The sequence below is a fragment of the Hypomesus transpacificus genome, chromosome 15 (genome assembly GCF_021917145.1).
Source record: "Hypomesus transpacificus isolate Combined female chromosome 15, fHypTra1, whole genome shotgun sequence".
In the NCBI taxonomy this organism is placed as follows: Eukaryota; Metazoa; Chordata; class Actinopteri; order Osmeriformes; family Osmeridae; genus Hypomesus; species Hypomesus transpacificus.
This window is the reverse complement of record NC_061074.1, coordinates 10611807-10626312: the sequence shown is the minus strand read 5'-3', so window position 1 is coordinate 10626312 and position 14506 is coordinate 10611807. Positions and strand designations below refer to the sequence as shown.

The 14506-nt window shown below is 41.6% G+C and overlaps 2 protein-coding genes across 2 annotated transcripts; one reads left to right on the top strand and one right to left on the bottom strand.

Annotated features, from left to right (window-relative positions):
* Positions 1 to 1873: 1873 nt before the first annotated feature.
* LOC124478356 (toll-interleukin 1 receptor (TIR) domain containing adaptor protein) lies at positions 1874 to 6676 on the bottom strand. Its single transcript, XM_047036634.1, has 3 exons — positions 5533 to 6676; positions 4759 to 5346; positions 1874 to 4641 (listed from the first exon to the last, which is right to left on the bottom strand). Exons 1-3 carry the CDS (start codon positions 5537 to 5539, stop codon positions 4421 to 4423), a joined length of 816 nt encoding a protein of 271 aa, XP_046892590.1. The 5' UTR covers positions 5540 to 6676; the 3' UTR covers positions 1874 to 4420.
* A 37-nt stretch (positions 6677 to 6713) lies between these two features.
* Positions 6714 to 12879, top strand: srpra (SRP receptor subunit alpha). Its single transcript, XM_047036618.1, has 15 exons — positions 6714 to 6824; positions 6937 to 7074; positions 7616 to 7699; positions 7825 to 7988; positions 8120 to 8280; positions 8570 to 8732; positions 8899 to 9037; positions 9343 to 9482; positions 9601 to 9722; positions 9865 to 9951; positions 10052 to 10224; positions 10714 to 10927; positions 11239 to 11402; positions 12350 to 12448; positions 12703 to 12879. The coding sequence occupies exons 2-15, from the start codon at positions 6952 to 6954 to the stop codon at positions 12829 to 12831; spliced, it is 1962 nt and encodes a 653-aa protein (XP_046892574.1). The 5' UTR covers positions 6714 to 6824; positions 6937 to 6951; the 3' UTR covers positions 12832 to 12879.
* Positions 12880 to 14506: the final 1627 nt, after the last annotated feature.

Sequence of the window (14506 nt, the reverse complement as noted above, 5' to 3'; positions counted from 1 at the left end):
ATATAAATCAGAGAACTTAATCATCATCCATCATAACACAAGCATTTAAATAAAGCCAAGTAACATGTCATTTATAATTATAATAATCAAAAAAAAATGTTCAAAGTGGTATGTTTGGCAAATATTGCCAAAGAAAACACTGTACATACTAGTAGCAAATAATCTTTTATATATTAGGCTGTGACAAAACATAGATAGCCTATGACAAGATCAATTAATAAACACATTCATTAACTAAAGAAACATCCACTAACATAATGACTATGCATGTCAGCCAAAAGCTGAATGGTGGGTGACTGAGTGAGTGGGTGGGTGGGCGATCAAAGTTTTAAGTTGTGTTTGTGCAGAAACCAAACAGTCCAGAAATACCTAAATGAAACAAAAACCTGTTTGGAGAGAGGTGTAGAATATCACACTTCTGTAGCAACTTTTTACTCTTTTTACTGAACATTCACTTTCACACAATGGCAGAAACACCCCACCTACTGGTGAATACTAACAACCCTGGTGAATACTAACAACACTGGTACTAACAACACTGGTGAATACTAACAACCCTGAGGCCTGTTCCATAAAGCGAGTTTACCGAATAAGCCAGACTTATGTCAGTTAGTCGGACTCATTTCTTATTCATTCGGTTCCATAAAGCTAGCTCAACGTAGTTCGAACTCGGTTACTATGGCTAGTCTGGTCAGGGTCAGACTAACTGTCAGGCTTAGCGTGACTTGGTGCTTAACCAGACGTCCCTGTAACACTGACCCAACGGGAAGACGATGATTTACCACTTATATTCTAATTTTCTTATTCTCATCAGTTCAACATTGATAGAAAATCAACGTAAATAGCCTACATAGGCTACAACATTTAGCCTAATGCATTAAACAATGATGAACGCTTTGATAGGCTACGCACCATAGCCGTTAAATGTATGGATGTTAGTTTGTGATTTCAAATGTTTAGGCATCAGGCATAGGCCTACATCTCAATCTAAATTATCCAAGTATAATTATCATAGCAATATAATTGTTAACAGTAGCCTACAATTGCAAAACGAACCTAAATCCGCCCTCCATTTCCCCGACACAAAACCCATGTTAAAAAGTTAGCACTAGGCTACTGGATAATGTTGTAATTAATAGTAGGCTATTTATTTTAAACGATGTCAAAAAAGTCAATTTAGATTAGTTTAGAGGGTAATTAATCAACGAAGGTCTTATCGTTCATGACGTCAATCATGGCGTGTCATTTTACTTTGATTGAAGCGGTGGATGAAGAAGCTGTCATTGTAGGCCTACACGATTTAAAGGGACGCTCTTTCTGGAAGAAGTCATGTGGCCGTGTGCTTTGCTTTAGCCGTGGTGGATTGTATGATCCATGTTTTACCTCTCGGGCTGATAAAAATTAGGGTGCACGCGCAATTAGCTTGACTACGTGAATCTGACTTGAATTAGTAGGACTGCGTGAGCTGAAATTGGCCTTTATGGAACCGCTTAAGCCCCGCTTGACTAATTAAACTTATTCAAGTCTGGTTTAGGACTTTAAGTCTAGCTTTTTTTGTGCGGCCTTTATGGAATAGGCCCTTGGGACTGGTCTACTTTGTGTTCCAAGAGTCAGAACTAAACATGGAGAAGTAGAATTCTGTTTTTCTGCTCCACATATCTGGAACAAGGTCCCTGAAAGCTGCAGGTCTGCTGACACCCTCAGCTCCTTGAAATCCAGATTGAAGACTTTACCGTTTGCTGTTCCCTTTAATTGAACCAGATTCAATGATATCGATTTCTGCATCTCACTCCTGCATTTTATTTATTAAACTGCACTGCAACTTTTCTTTTATTTCTTGCTTTTTTAAATGTCTTTATAAATCTTGGTTTTCTTTTGCATTATGTTTTGATGCTTTTATGGTTTAATGTGTAGAACATATATATATATATTCAACATATAATAATAAATAAATGTTTAGCTCTAACTACTCATGCATAATACTTCAGAAACAGAAACTGGTTTATTGCAAGGTAGGTTTTATAATTTTGCTGCGGTCTAATGATGCATACCAAAAAACACATAGTGCCAGACACAAAACAGGCAAGCACAAAATACAGTAACATAATTGACAAATGAAAAATAGAAGTTAGAAGTGTTAAAAGAATGAGTGTAACACAGATAACAATCAGTGTCAAGTGGGTTCTTTGAACATTCTGTATGTTATTTAACACATTCATAACTGAAACTGTTGCACATGTTTACAAAAATGTATAAAGTTACACTTAGTTTAGAATTGTTCCTCATATATTTGCATACATGCTATAAATGTATGCCCGTTTTCCTGTCTTGTGTGTGTGCGCTTTTACATGCAGGTGTGCACCAAGCCCAGTCCTAGCACACTTTAGTAGGGGGTAAACTTCGCAGCACACCTCTCTCACTGCTGTCCTTGACTTTTATACCACCCAAGTAACCCCATCAGCATTAGTAAAAAGTATTATTTTTAACAATACATTTTTATGATTGGCTGAGCCAAAATAAAAAATACAACGAAACAAAGAACCAGTGCACCCCTCAGCCGCCCCTTAGAACCGGTTCCGGTTGGCACTGATATTTGTATGAGTTGTTTCAATACTACAGTTTATGTAAGAAAAAAATCTCAGTAGCATTTGGATAGCAGTTACGGCAGCCATTTATTCTTAACAATTAATTCTACTGAACACCTTTTCCCCTTCTTTATGTTTTGAGTGAGTGTGTCACACTTCACTTTCAGTTTGTTGGAGCACCGGTAACCTAGTTCTGAGTTGTCTGTTAAACTGTAACTCCGTTACTGTTGACAGTCCAGGTTTAAATAGAGGGGTCATGTCATCAGTGCTACATAAGGGTCCATGAGTCCAGAGTTTCAACTCAATTTTCCACCAACCCGGGTACAACTTGAGGTTCTGTGTCAACTCCCTCAACCCACATCAATTCCTTGCTCGGTTTGTTTCTGTTTTTTCGGACAGGCTCTGATTACTGTCACTGTCTGTGGTCAGGCTTGGCCAGAAAGTTTGCTCTTCGCCTGCAGTTGCCTCCATGCTCAATATGTCTCATTCTCATCAGCATATTGTTCTTCAACTCCATTGGAACCACAATCCTAGAATCCCCGGGCATGGCTGTGGCCGTAACACGTTTCTTCTGAGGAAGAAACTCTTCTCAGAAGAAGTCTTTCTTTCTAACTCTTTCTAATCAGGTGAACGTGTACATTGTAATTTTGCTCATGTCTGGTTTGGCTCTGAACTATCAAAAGGCTCTCTCATCAACAACTCTTTCCCAGAGCAATTTTCTGGTATCAGGTCTACTTTTGCAGACCCTGGAATAAGTTGTTGACCCTTGCTGCTGTATGTGCATGCATGGAGCTATTTTAGCACAAACATAATTTTACATTAATAGTTTTTATGTGAATATGAAATTCAAACTGAATATTGTATTGGATCAGTTAATGGAAGTTGTTCGAGTTTCAACAAACCCACACAAGTGTACGATATTTGTTCTGATAAAGCAATGATAAATAAAGCAAAGCTGATAATCCCTATGGGCACTATTTCGGACAGAGACTTGATAAGTCATAGCCAAAGTTGTATTTTGATACATTTTTTGATACATTGGTTAATAAATTAACCAGAGCATGCTGTTTCATTTAACTACAACAAAAGTATAACTTAACAGTACTCTTTAAACAAATTAACATTGTAATGTAAGGGGAAATCAGGTTTCAGATTGAATATAACAAAAGCAAAGACATAATACATCTACATACATAAGCCACTGCCAGGAGGAACCCATTTATGAACTATTAAAAGCCTACAACATATGTTGTTTAGATCTTAGGAATAGTTAAACTTTTGAACTTTTACTTAATTTAAGATTCGTATATGTTTAATGTTTGCACCTCCCTGCCACAGTAAATGTGTTTGTATAACATACATGGCGAATAAACTGAATTCTTATTCTGATCCTGAATCGTTAAGTCAAGACACTCACATGATTTGATTTGAGCATTTATATTTCTGATTCTGATTATTGATATCACCATAGACATGGAAATAGGTTTGACTTTGGGGGAGTGGATGTATCTAGAGGAAGCACTCCTCTAGCATTAGTGAGTAACATACATAGAATATGATGCAGGGAGCAAATAAAGAAATAATCCCCCCTGATGGATAGCAACACATAGACAACACAGGGGAGATGGGGATGGTGGAGGGCAGCAGCAGCACAGTAATACAACAACCGATAGTGAGTGTAGGAGTATCCGTGAAGCATTATCGGATGAGGGACAATAAGCTTGAAGCAGGCTAACACAGGTGAGTGTAATGAAGCGTGCTGCCCGAGTGCCATGCCTGAACTTGCCTTCACTCTGCTAAAGGCCTATAAAAGGAGAGTTCATGAGGTCATGAAATTAGTCATTTTCAAAGGGGGATTTACAACAGTCTTCAAAGTGTTGTATCTCTTGTGTGCCATCTAGTGTATACTCTCCTCTTGCTAATCTTTGCGGTGAACATCCAGATTCCAAAAGTTCTGAATTTTTTGGTTGTGAGCAGCTTGCTCCTTTCAATATATTGTTAGAACTGTCAATGTTGCCATGCGTTTCCTGAGCTTTTTTGATCATATCATCCAGGTCTATAAAGTGAAACAAGAAAATGATATTGTAGGGTTATTTTTCAACAACCACACCATTTAAACTAATTTAAGAGACAGAATAATAAGTCACAGTGGTTTCATCGTTTCAATACTCACGCTTAAGCACTGTCTTGAACACCAATTCATATCCTTTTTCTGTGTTCCTTGCCAGGTCAATAGATGAGTAGAAGCGCAGCTCTGAAGGATACTGAGAGAAAGAAAGATTGAGCCTGAGGGGAATGATGCAGTTAGACATGGGCCCCTCAGCAAGTGCCTGATACATTAAGTACTTGCACCATTCATCCACGATGAAGTTTGGGCTGATGAGAAGCGCTTGGCAGTGGCTGCTTTGCACAGCCCGGCACAACTCAGTGGAGATGGCACCTCCGGGACAGTCATCTCTTTGCCACAGAAAACAGCGAAGGCTGCGAGGTTGGGCTTCAAGGTATGATGCCATGCACATGGCTACTTCAATGTCTGCATGGCTATAACACAGACACAGGTCGTATTTCCGAGTCCGACGAACAGGTGAGGTGAAGACAGCAGGAAGAGAGGGAGATGGGGAGGTGAGTGGAGATGATGATGATGATGATGATGATGGAGAGGTGTCCTTGATTGTCCCTAATGACTCCTGGTCATCTGGTGCAGAGCTGTTCTGTATTGGAGGTTCTCTTTTAGATTGAAGCCATTTTTGGCGGAACCATCCTGTCCAAGATGACACACATTTGTGTGAATATGTAATGTTCAGTATCCCAGAATGTCACACAACCTAGTTTAAGTTGATGAATACAAATCAGGCTATGCAGGCTACTCAATACAGGTCCATCTGCATTTGTTGGTTACTTTGCCAAGAGGCTACCTATATTAATGTATTTACAAAATTCTACTTACCAAACATGCTGTTGAAATCATTCTCCAATTATTTTTCATGGCCATCAAAAAGGACACCTTTCATTTGAAGGTCCCCTTACTGCTTTGCCCTTGTATGCTGTAAGCAGCATGTTACAACAAGCTCTAACTTCAAAAGCAAACAGCGTGAGAGCCAAGTGTGAAAGCAGTGCTCCACACACTGATTTAAGCGACAGGAAAAAGAAAAAGCTGCTTGGGCTGACAGCATGTCATTGGTTTCGTCTTATAGTCAAATTCGAATTAACTATAGGAAATTGTATACATGATGACTAACTTCAAATCAAGGAAGTAATACAATTTTGGGGAACTAGCAGAAATGACGTCATAAATTGTTTCTTTTGGAAGAAGCAGTAACCTACTCCCCCCATTAGCTGCAGCCTGATAAATCGATTGAAAAAACAACACGGAATTTACCATAAGGCCATTGCAAACAGCTGTCTGATCAATTATTTGGACTATATATTAACTTATGAATTATATATTTGAAAATTATATTTGATATTTAAAAAGTTGAAACAAGTTTATTGTCTTAAGAGCTTTAAGATTCTTAGATGCTGAAATAGTTTGGACATACTCTTGGACCTCTCTCTCCTAAAAACAATGAATCAGGGATTTTGATGAGTAAATTTACTGCGGTGAAGCTTAATAATATATTAATAATAAAGTATTCATTCATTTTAGCGTTTTGTAAGAAGCCAAACTGTACATACTTAAAAAAAAAAGAGAAAGCAGGAAGTACATTGCAGTTAATAAAATGAGAAAATTCGTACCGAAAAATATTTTTTCGTTCGAACTACCCAAACCCTCAATGTCTACGTCACGAGCCTGACTTTATATCAGACTGTTAAGGCCATAGACATAATAAAGAATTTATTATGTTTATGGTTAAGGCTCCTCTTTAGAAATTGACATGGGGTCACCACCCTTGGTCACCACGCGTCTCTCAGTTTTTGCACTATGCGCAACTTTTCGTGCAGCCTTCCGTAAGTTTTGTTTTTTCTTTTTTTAACGACTCTTCAACAGGGAAATACAGTCATACAAGTATATACACAAGTTACAATCTATTATTTATCCAATTTTATCTTTCCATTGTAATTCGAATCAATCATGTATCTGTTACATTCATGCCTTTTTTCAGCGCAGCCAGACGTCCCAAAATCGCCGGAAAATGCGTCATTTCCTTGTGCTGCAACTGACGTGTCTAAAGCGAAGCAGTAGTTGCGGTGGTGTAAGGACTTGGAGGAAAATCAGACCAGTCTCAAACTATATATCTGGTAAGGTTTCTTCTAAGAAGAGGACACCATAAACATTCGCAAAATCATTTATACATTTCCGTAAAAAAAATTGTTTTTGTTTTGTTGACCTTTTTGATTTCATTTCGTGTAGCTTCGTGGTGGCAAGATGCTGGATTTCTTCACGATCTTCAGTAAGGGAGGCATAGTGTTGTGGTGTTTTCAGGGAACTGGTGTTACCGAATCCTTCACTGGGCCCGTGAACGCACTGATCCGTTCAGTGATCCTACAGGTAAGATATACTTAGAAATCAAGTGACAGCTGTCATGTTAACGTGCATCACAGCCATGTGTTGAATGGTCACAGTTAGCATGCCGTGGAACAGAAGTAGCTAGCTAGCCTACCCACTTTCATCATACATCGTGGTACTCGGCTAGCACATCAACATCACCTCACAGTCGGGTTGGCTAGCTCGGTTTTACAGCTAATTATATTCTGCGTATGTAAAATAACTTGTAAAGTAATTTTGTCTTTGTTAAGTTTGTGCCCGAGTGATTGTCCTGACTGACCGTCTGCCAGTTGGCTAGCTAGCTCACGCGAAACTATTAAAAGTAAAACTATAACTAAGTAACATTAGCTAAATGACTGACATGTTGTTGCATAATCGACACTAAGGAAAGTATCTTTACAGGGGGTTGACAGTTCATTTGCTGTTGCTTTGGCTTTTTCACATTGTGGGTTAGGTATATGGGCCATTTGAAGCTGCAGCATTATTTTGAATTGCATTCACTGCATTCATTGAAATGATTGTGAAACTGTTTTCTGTGTTTTAGGAACGCAGTGGAAACAATTCTTTTACTCATGATGCCCTAAGTCTTAAGTACAAGTTGGACAATGAGTTCGAGTTGGTTTTTGTGGTAAGTTCTCCAACCTTTTTGTAAACCTTAGTTCCAGTATTTGAGTGATAACATCTCAGTAATTTGATAAAAAGTGTAATTTGCACTCATCTGCCAAGCTAACCACACTTATATTTTATGCTCAGGTGGGTTTTCAAAAGATTCTGACGTTGACATATGTGGACAAGTTCATAGATGACGTACAGCTTAAATTTAGGGATCGCTACAAGAATGAGCTGGAACAAAAGGGGGCTCTCAAGTTTTTGAACAACAACTTTCAGTTTGAGGATGACTTCAAGATGCTTCTCCGGTGAGCAGTCAACACCCACACCATATACCAGTTGTTCCTTAATACAACACAGTCCTTTGAAGTGACCCAAATATTATGCTATGTATTTTGTGCTATATTGAAGTGGACATGTATTGGTCATGATTTATCAGTGAGGCGGAAGAGGGCAGCAAATCTCGAGGCCCTGTTTCCATGCGGGCTTTCAAGGAGTCCCAGAAATCCCAGAAAACTGTGAAGTCTATGATTGAGACGAAGGGTGGTGACAAGGCCAAGGAACAGGGTAGCAAGAAGAATAAGAATTCCAAAAAAGAGGGTAAGACTTCCATATCTAGAACATATGTGTGGTGTGTGCAAGTAGCTACTTACTTAGTACTTGAAGAGTTACTTACTAGCTAAATGAGAGCAGTAGAAAAATACTTGGGACTCACACCAAGACTCCAATTGATGCCCTTTCTAACACTCCCTTCCAGTTTGGAGTGACCATTTAGTGATGACGCACAGGACATGATGTCAACACTTGTTATTGCTGTAGCTTGTCTGGAACGGCTCTCATTAGGGTTCATTCTGGATATAACCATGTGGGTGTTTTTCACTCTCCCCAGCTCCTGCGGCTGAGGTGGGGAAAGGGGAACAAGTCAAGGCACATGGCGGTGGCCAGAACGCTGTGGAGAACGGTAACCAGGGCTTGACCAACGAAGAGATCATGCAGAAGAACAGAGAGCAGTTCTTCCGGAAGCGCATGGGGGTTCCTGTGGAGAAGCCCAGGTGAGGATCGTTCTTGTGTCCGAATGTTGCTCCCTTTTCGTGCGTGGTTGAAATCACATCCTCATAACGACTGTAGAAAGAGCAGATGGGTCTTGAGTTCTTTTCGGTTAATCTGATAAAGCACTCATTTCGTCATGTGTTCTGTCCTGTCCTTCTTGGCTTCCAGCAAGTCTCCCAAGCCCCAGAAGCCCAAGGGGAAGGAGAATCGTGTGTGGGTGTTGGGCGGCAGCAGCACAAAAGAACTGGACTACAGTGACAGACAGAGCAACGGGAACGACCGCAACGATGTCCATGAAGTGGACTTGGTGCGTGCCTTTTTCAAAATACGTCAGGTCATTGTGAAATGGCGTAATTGGACCTTTGGATCTGCAGTTAACGACTACTGAGCAATCCCCATCCGCGGAACTGTTGTTTTGGTAGCTGTCCTATGATTTTCAGGGCAGGTGTTGGTTTTATTTTTTTTTATGGGCCCCTGCCAGGTTACTCCACATTGATTGACCAACAGACAGAAAGTGTTCTTTCATGACCCCCAGAGTCAAGTACATTTTTCTAAACAGAATCAGTGCCCACCGCAAGTAACGAAGGTAAACAATCCTTGTCACCTATGCAGGGCATGCAGCTGAGGCCAATGTCAGGAGACCTGCTTCCAGTCGACAACGAATCCAGCGAGGGAGGAGACGAGGAGATGGAGGAGGAGGAGGAGGAAGAAGAGGAGGAGATGGTGGCCGTTGCTCACGCCAGTAAAAAAAGGTCAGACCCCCCCCCCACCCGAAAAGAAAAGTTGGAGAGAAAGTTGAACTTGAATGTGGAGGTGGCATTGACATCCTGTGCTGTCATCTGAAGGGTCTCTTTCTCCCTTTCCCTACAGCTCCAAAAAGGGGGGTGGATTTGGGGGGATGTTTGGGATGCTCAAGGGCCTGGTGGGCTCCAAGAGCCTGAGCTGCGAGGACATGGAGCCCGTTCTGGACAAGATGAAGGACCACCTCATCGGTATTCCACCGTGCACTCTTCCTTGGCAGTTGTCCACAGCCTGTGTGCTCTCTCTCTCATTCATTTCAGATAACCCCTTGCACCGCACAAACGTCTTTGCCAATAATGGACAAAAACATGCTTTCCTCCCACTGTTCCACAGCAAAGAATGTAGCAGCTGAAATAGCCTCCCAGCTCTGTGACTCTGTCGCCAAGAAGCTGGAGGGCAAAGTCATGGGCACTTTCACTAGTAAGTTGTACACAAATGCTCAAATGTGGTTTTTAACACATTATACAAATTTAATATATTGTTTGGCATTAAAACCTTCCCTGTCTCTCTTCATCGCTAGCTGTGGCCTCCACTGTAAAGCAGGCTTTGCAGGACTCTCTGGTCCACATCCTGCAGCCCAAGCGGCGTGTGGACATCCTCCGAGATGTCCTGGAGGCCCGCAGCCAGCGCCGGCCCTTCGTCATCACCTTTTGCGGGGTCAACGGGGTCGGCAAGTCCACCAACTTGGCCAAGGTGAGTCCCGGCACACAGGCTGTGAACCTGGGCCGTCTCATCCCCTTCTCACACCACCACTCCAACCCTGAACCTTTCATGCAATGGTTTATATCCCAAATCGCCATCTTATGGTTGATCACCATAACTCCTTTTCACAACAGCCTCCTTCCCTAACAGCCTGACTGTGGTCGAGTAGCTAAGATTTGAGTGGGTTGTATTTTATCCTCAGTCACTGTTTGTGTTGACTTGAAAAGCGAAATGGTCACCTACCTACCCTCCTGTTCTTTTATTTTCAACACTACATCCACATGAATACAGCTTCTATTGATTTTGTGTTAATATGCATGCATTGATTTTTTAATAATTGGAAGACCCCTATCTACCCGGTGCAACACACAACTAGCTTGTACCCAAACCCCTTCAAGCTTAAGAGGCATCATTTCCATCACTAAGAAATCAATACATCCCCACCCCTGACCCTGTGCTTTTCTCCCGCCCCGGGTCCAGATCTCCTTCTGGCTGATCGAGAACGGCTACACTGTTCTGATTGCGGCGTGTGACACGTTCCGCGCCGGGGCAGTGGAACAGCTGAGGACCCACCAGCGGCGCCTCTGCTCCCTGCGGCCCCCCCAGGAGCACGGGGGCCGCCCCGTGGTGCAGCTGTACGAGAAGGGCTACGGCAAGGATGCGGCAGGCATCGCCATGGAGGCTATTGCCTATGGTAAATACAGGAGTCAGGTGGCTGAGCGGTTAGAGCATCGGGCTAGTAATCTGAAGGTTGCCAGTTCGATTCCCGGCCGGTGCACATGACATGTCCTTGGGCAAGGCACTTCACCCTACTTGCCTCGGGAAAAATGTCCCTGTACTTACTGTAAGTCTGCTAAATGACTAAATGTAAATGTAAATACAGGAGAAATCCTTTGTCGCAATATGCAAAAAGAAACGCACGCCATCACGTCGCATCCTCCTATTTCAAGGAAGAAATAGGATGATTCCCCCCAGGGTTCTTATGACTGCATTGAATTTCCTCAGCGCGTAACCAGGTCTTTGACGTGGTACTGGTGGACACCGCTGGCCGCATGCAGGATAACGGCCCGCTGATGACGGCCCTTGCCAAGCTGATTGCCGTCAACATGCCTGATCTGGTGCTGTTCGTGGGCGAGGCCCTGGTGGGCAACGAGGCTGTGGACCAGCTGGTGAGACAGCTTTATGGTTGTACTGGTAGTCTTGTCGCCTCATCTACATCTACCGTTCCAAAGCTAATGATTGGACCGGCTACCTGTCTACCTACCTACCTGCGTGCACTCTGCCCCTGCACTTGACTGATAACTTACTGTACCTAGCTAACGTTACCGCAGCCAGCTGTTGATAGCTTGCCAGCAATGGGTTAAAACTATTATAAATGTTTTCCCAATACTAACATGCTTGCTTTTAAGTAGTGAGCACTATCGTTGGCCATGTTTATGTTCATTATGATAGGGTTGTGCGTGTTCTTACATGTGAATGCGACATGGGGTCATTTGTGAAAAAAATTATGCTGGTCTCTCTCTCTCTGTAGACGAGTCTCCTGGCAGTTCTGTTGTCAAGCAGCACAGTCTTGTGTTTTGTGGGAGTGGCTTTGAAGGAAGGGGGTGGGATATTGTGGTTTGAATCGTTTGCAAAAATGGCAAAAGTACACACGCTTCACTCAAGTAGAAGTACAGATAACAAACCTGGCTTGAAAACTTAAAGTAGCAAGTCCTGATATTTCTGTAAACAAATGTAAGGAGTGAAAGTAAAAAGTTGTCAGAAAAATATATAAATTGTAAATAATTATCTACTTACAGTAACTAAATATTTGTACTTTGTTACTGTACATCTCTGATCGTTTCGAATAGAAGCTAAAATAGCTAGCTTCGCAAAACTTGCCTACACCAGCTTTAAAATGGGAGAATCTTTCCTCTTGTTTGTGAAAAATGTTCAGCTCTGCTAATATATCTATGGCGCAGTGGTTAGGCGTATTGTCACATTTGACCTGCAGAGGGCAGTGTCGATTCATTTTTTTTTAAAGCTGTTTTCCCCAACCAAACTTTAGTATTCCTCATAATTGGTACACCTCCCATAGTTCAGACTCCAGGTTGCCTGACTCGTGCTCTGTTTCCAGGTGAAGTTTAACCAGGCTCTGGCTGATCACTCCATGTCTGACAAACCACGCCTCATAGACGGGATCGTTCTTACAAAGTTTGACACCATCGATGATAAGGTATGCAACATTCCAAAGAACGCCATATTGAACATTATTTTTGTACTTTGAATGAATACAATTCTTTTAATGTTAAATTGAATGGTAAAAAGAACAATTGATACTGTACTATTTACAGCGTTTAGGAAATCACTTATTTTGTACTGAAAGCTGTATTGAAGACTTGGCTGATGACTGTTGATTACCTCGTTTTGAGTGTTGACTCTCAGAGGGGTCATGTGGGCGCTGACATTCCTCCTCCTCAACCCCCTCAGGTGGGTGCTGCCATCTCCATGACATACATCACAGGCCAGCCCATCGTGTTCGTGGGCACTGGACAAACCTACAACGACCTGCGCAGCCTCAATGCCCGTGCTGTGGTCAGTGCCCTCATGAAGGCCTGAGATATACGGGGTTACTGTCGTCTGCTACCACGACAAACGCAAAACCACACTTTTAAAGTTCGATGGTCCTGCTAAACCTCGGCTCATCCTAACCAACCCTTTCTTCGAGATCATAGCAAAGGCTACTGTACTTATGCACACAGGCTTCCTCCCTCCCACCATCCAGGAAACATGGACAAATGACTTTCAAGCTCAACTGGAAAGAAGAGAAATAGTGCTACAAGGAATTTATAAACCGTTGGGCCAAATCAAACATGTACCTCAAATTGTGCTTAATCTTTAAAATTACGACAAAATCTTGTGACGTCTTATAAAGCTGACGACTTTCCCAGATCAACAGCCAATCAAAGCGAGACTACAGTATATTATTCCTTCTCAGTGTACTGGATCTAAATAGGCTTTTCTTTTTGTCAGACGACTCATTTTCAATGAAACAAGGTCACGGGTGGAAGACTGTCTGGTTGTGACAGTCTCCTTGTCCCAGTGAAACGCTTAGTGACCATAGTGCCTAACCCTTGTCAGTGTCCCCCCAAAAACATTGTCACTGCAGTCACCACATCAGCAGGTCTGACCTTCACCCAGTATCACTGTCTGTCTCTCACTAATGGGATGGACTCCCCGAGAAATTAAACAATAAAATCTTTGGCATAAGAACGTGATGTGCTTTTTAAATGGTATTTATGGTCGTTCAACTCATTACCCACACTTGAATATTAGGGCCTAATAAATCATAGACGTTACGCTGCCGTCTTTATGAGGAAGAAGTCATCTATATAAGTTCACCGTAGCACTGATTTGTTTTAATATGAAAAAGTACTCAGTTCTTCTGCAGTTTGATTGGAGATCAAGAACCTTAATTTGTGGTGGCAGCAGGTAAAAGGGGACACAAAATGTATATGTATGTTTTTAACAGGCCCCACAGAAGCTTCCATGGGCTACACTTTGTATGTGTGGACTGACTGCTGGAGCACTGTAGGCCTATAATTTATTTCCCCCCCCCCCCCCCCCCCCACACACTTTGTAAATTTGAGAATATACAAGTCTTAAATTTCTCCATACCATGTATGTTGCAGTGGTGCAAAGAAAGAACTGTCATGATTTGAGAATGTAAAATATTTCTAAATAAAAGCTACGATAGCCTGTAAAGTATTTTTGTGAGTGGGAATGTTTTGTTATGCAACTGTTGCATTCAAACTGACAGGGGCAGCAACTGAAATTAACTAGACATGGATTTAATTTCATGAGAAACCACAATAGTTTTTTCCACAGGCCATTGGCTGGGGGATTAACATTAAATGAACTGTGGTACTGTTTTTTTTTTTTTTTTACAGAAATACTAACATCTAGAAGACTTCATTGAAATGATTCAAATGACAGACAATATACATTTATGGCTAACATGATACCAAAGTTTATTTAAAAAATAGCAAGTATAAATACCTAAAACCTTTCACAGAAACACATGCAATACAATAATAAAAATACAAAAAGGCTTTAAAAGTTATTGTTTTAGCACAGGAGTGGATTGCCATCATTCATCATAGTCATCATAGTTCCTCTCCTAACTGGAAAGTCATATCCCAATATGCATCTGAAGACTAGATTAATGTCCATGCCCAACATTGCTTTATATGTACATACAAACAGACTGTCGAGTATCGCTTCTGAGAGTGCA

What these genes read in the sequence shown, in the direction of transcription:
- srpra (XM_047036618.1), top strand. Translation starts at nt 6,952, where the DNA reads ATGCTGGATTTCTTCACGATCTTCAGTAAGGGAGGCATAGTGTTGTGG. An exon ending in TCCGTTCAGTGATCCTACAG is followed by an intron (nt 7,075 to 7,615) that starts GTAAGATATACT and finishes TCTGTGTTTTAG; the next exon opens with GAACGCAGTGGAAACAATTC. An exon ending in GATGAAGGACCACCTCATCG is followed by an intron (nt 9,723 to 9,864) that starts GTATTCCACCGT and finishes ACTGTTCCACAG; the next exon opens with CAAAGAATGTAGCAGCTGAA.
- LOC124478356 (XM_047036634.1), bottom strand. An exon ending in GTTCAAGACAGTGCTTAAGC is followed by an intron (nt 4,642 to 4,758) that starts GTGAGTATTGAA and finishes TTCACTTTATAG; the next exon opens with ACCTGGATGATATGATCAAA.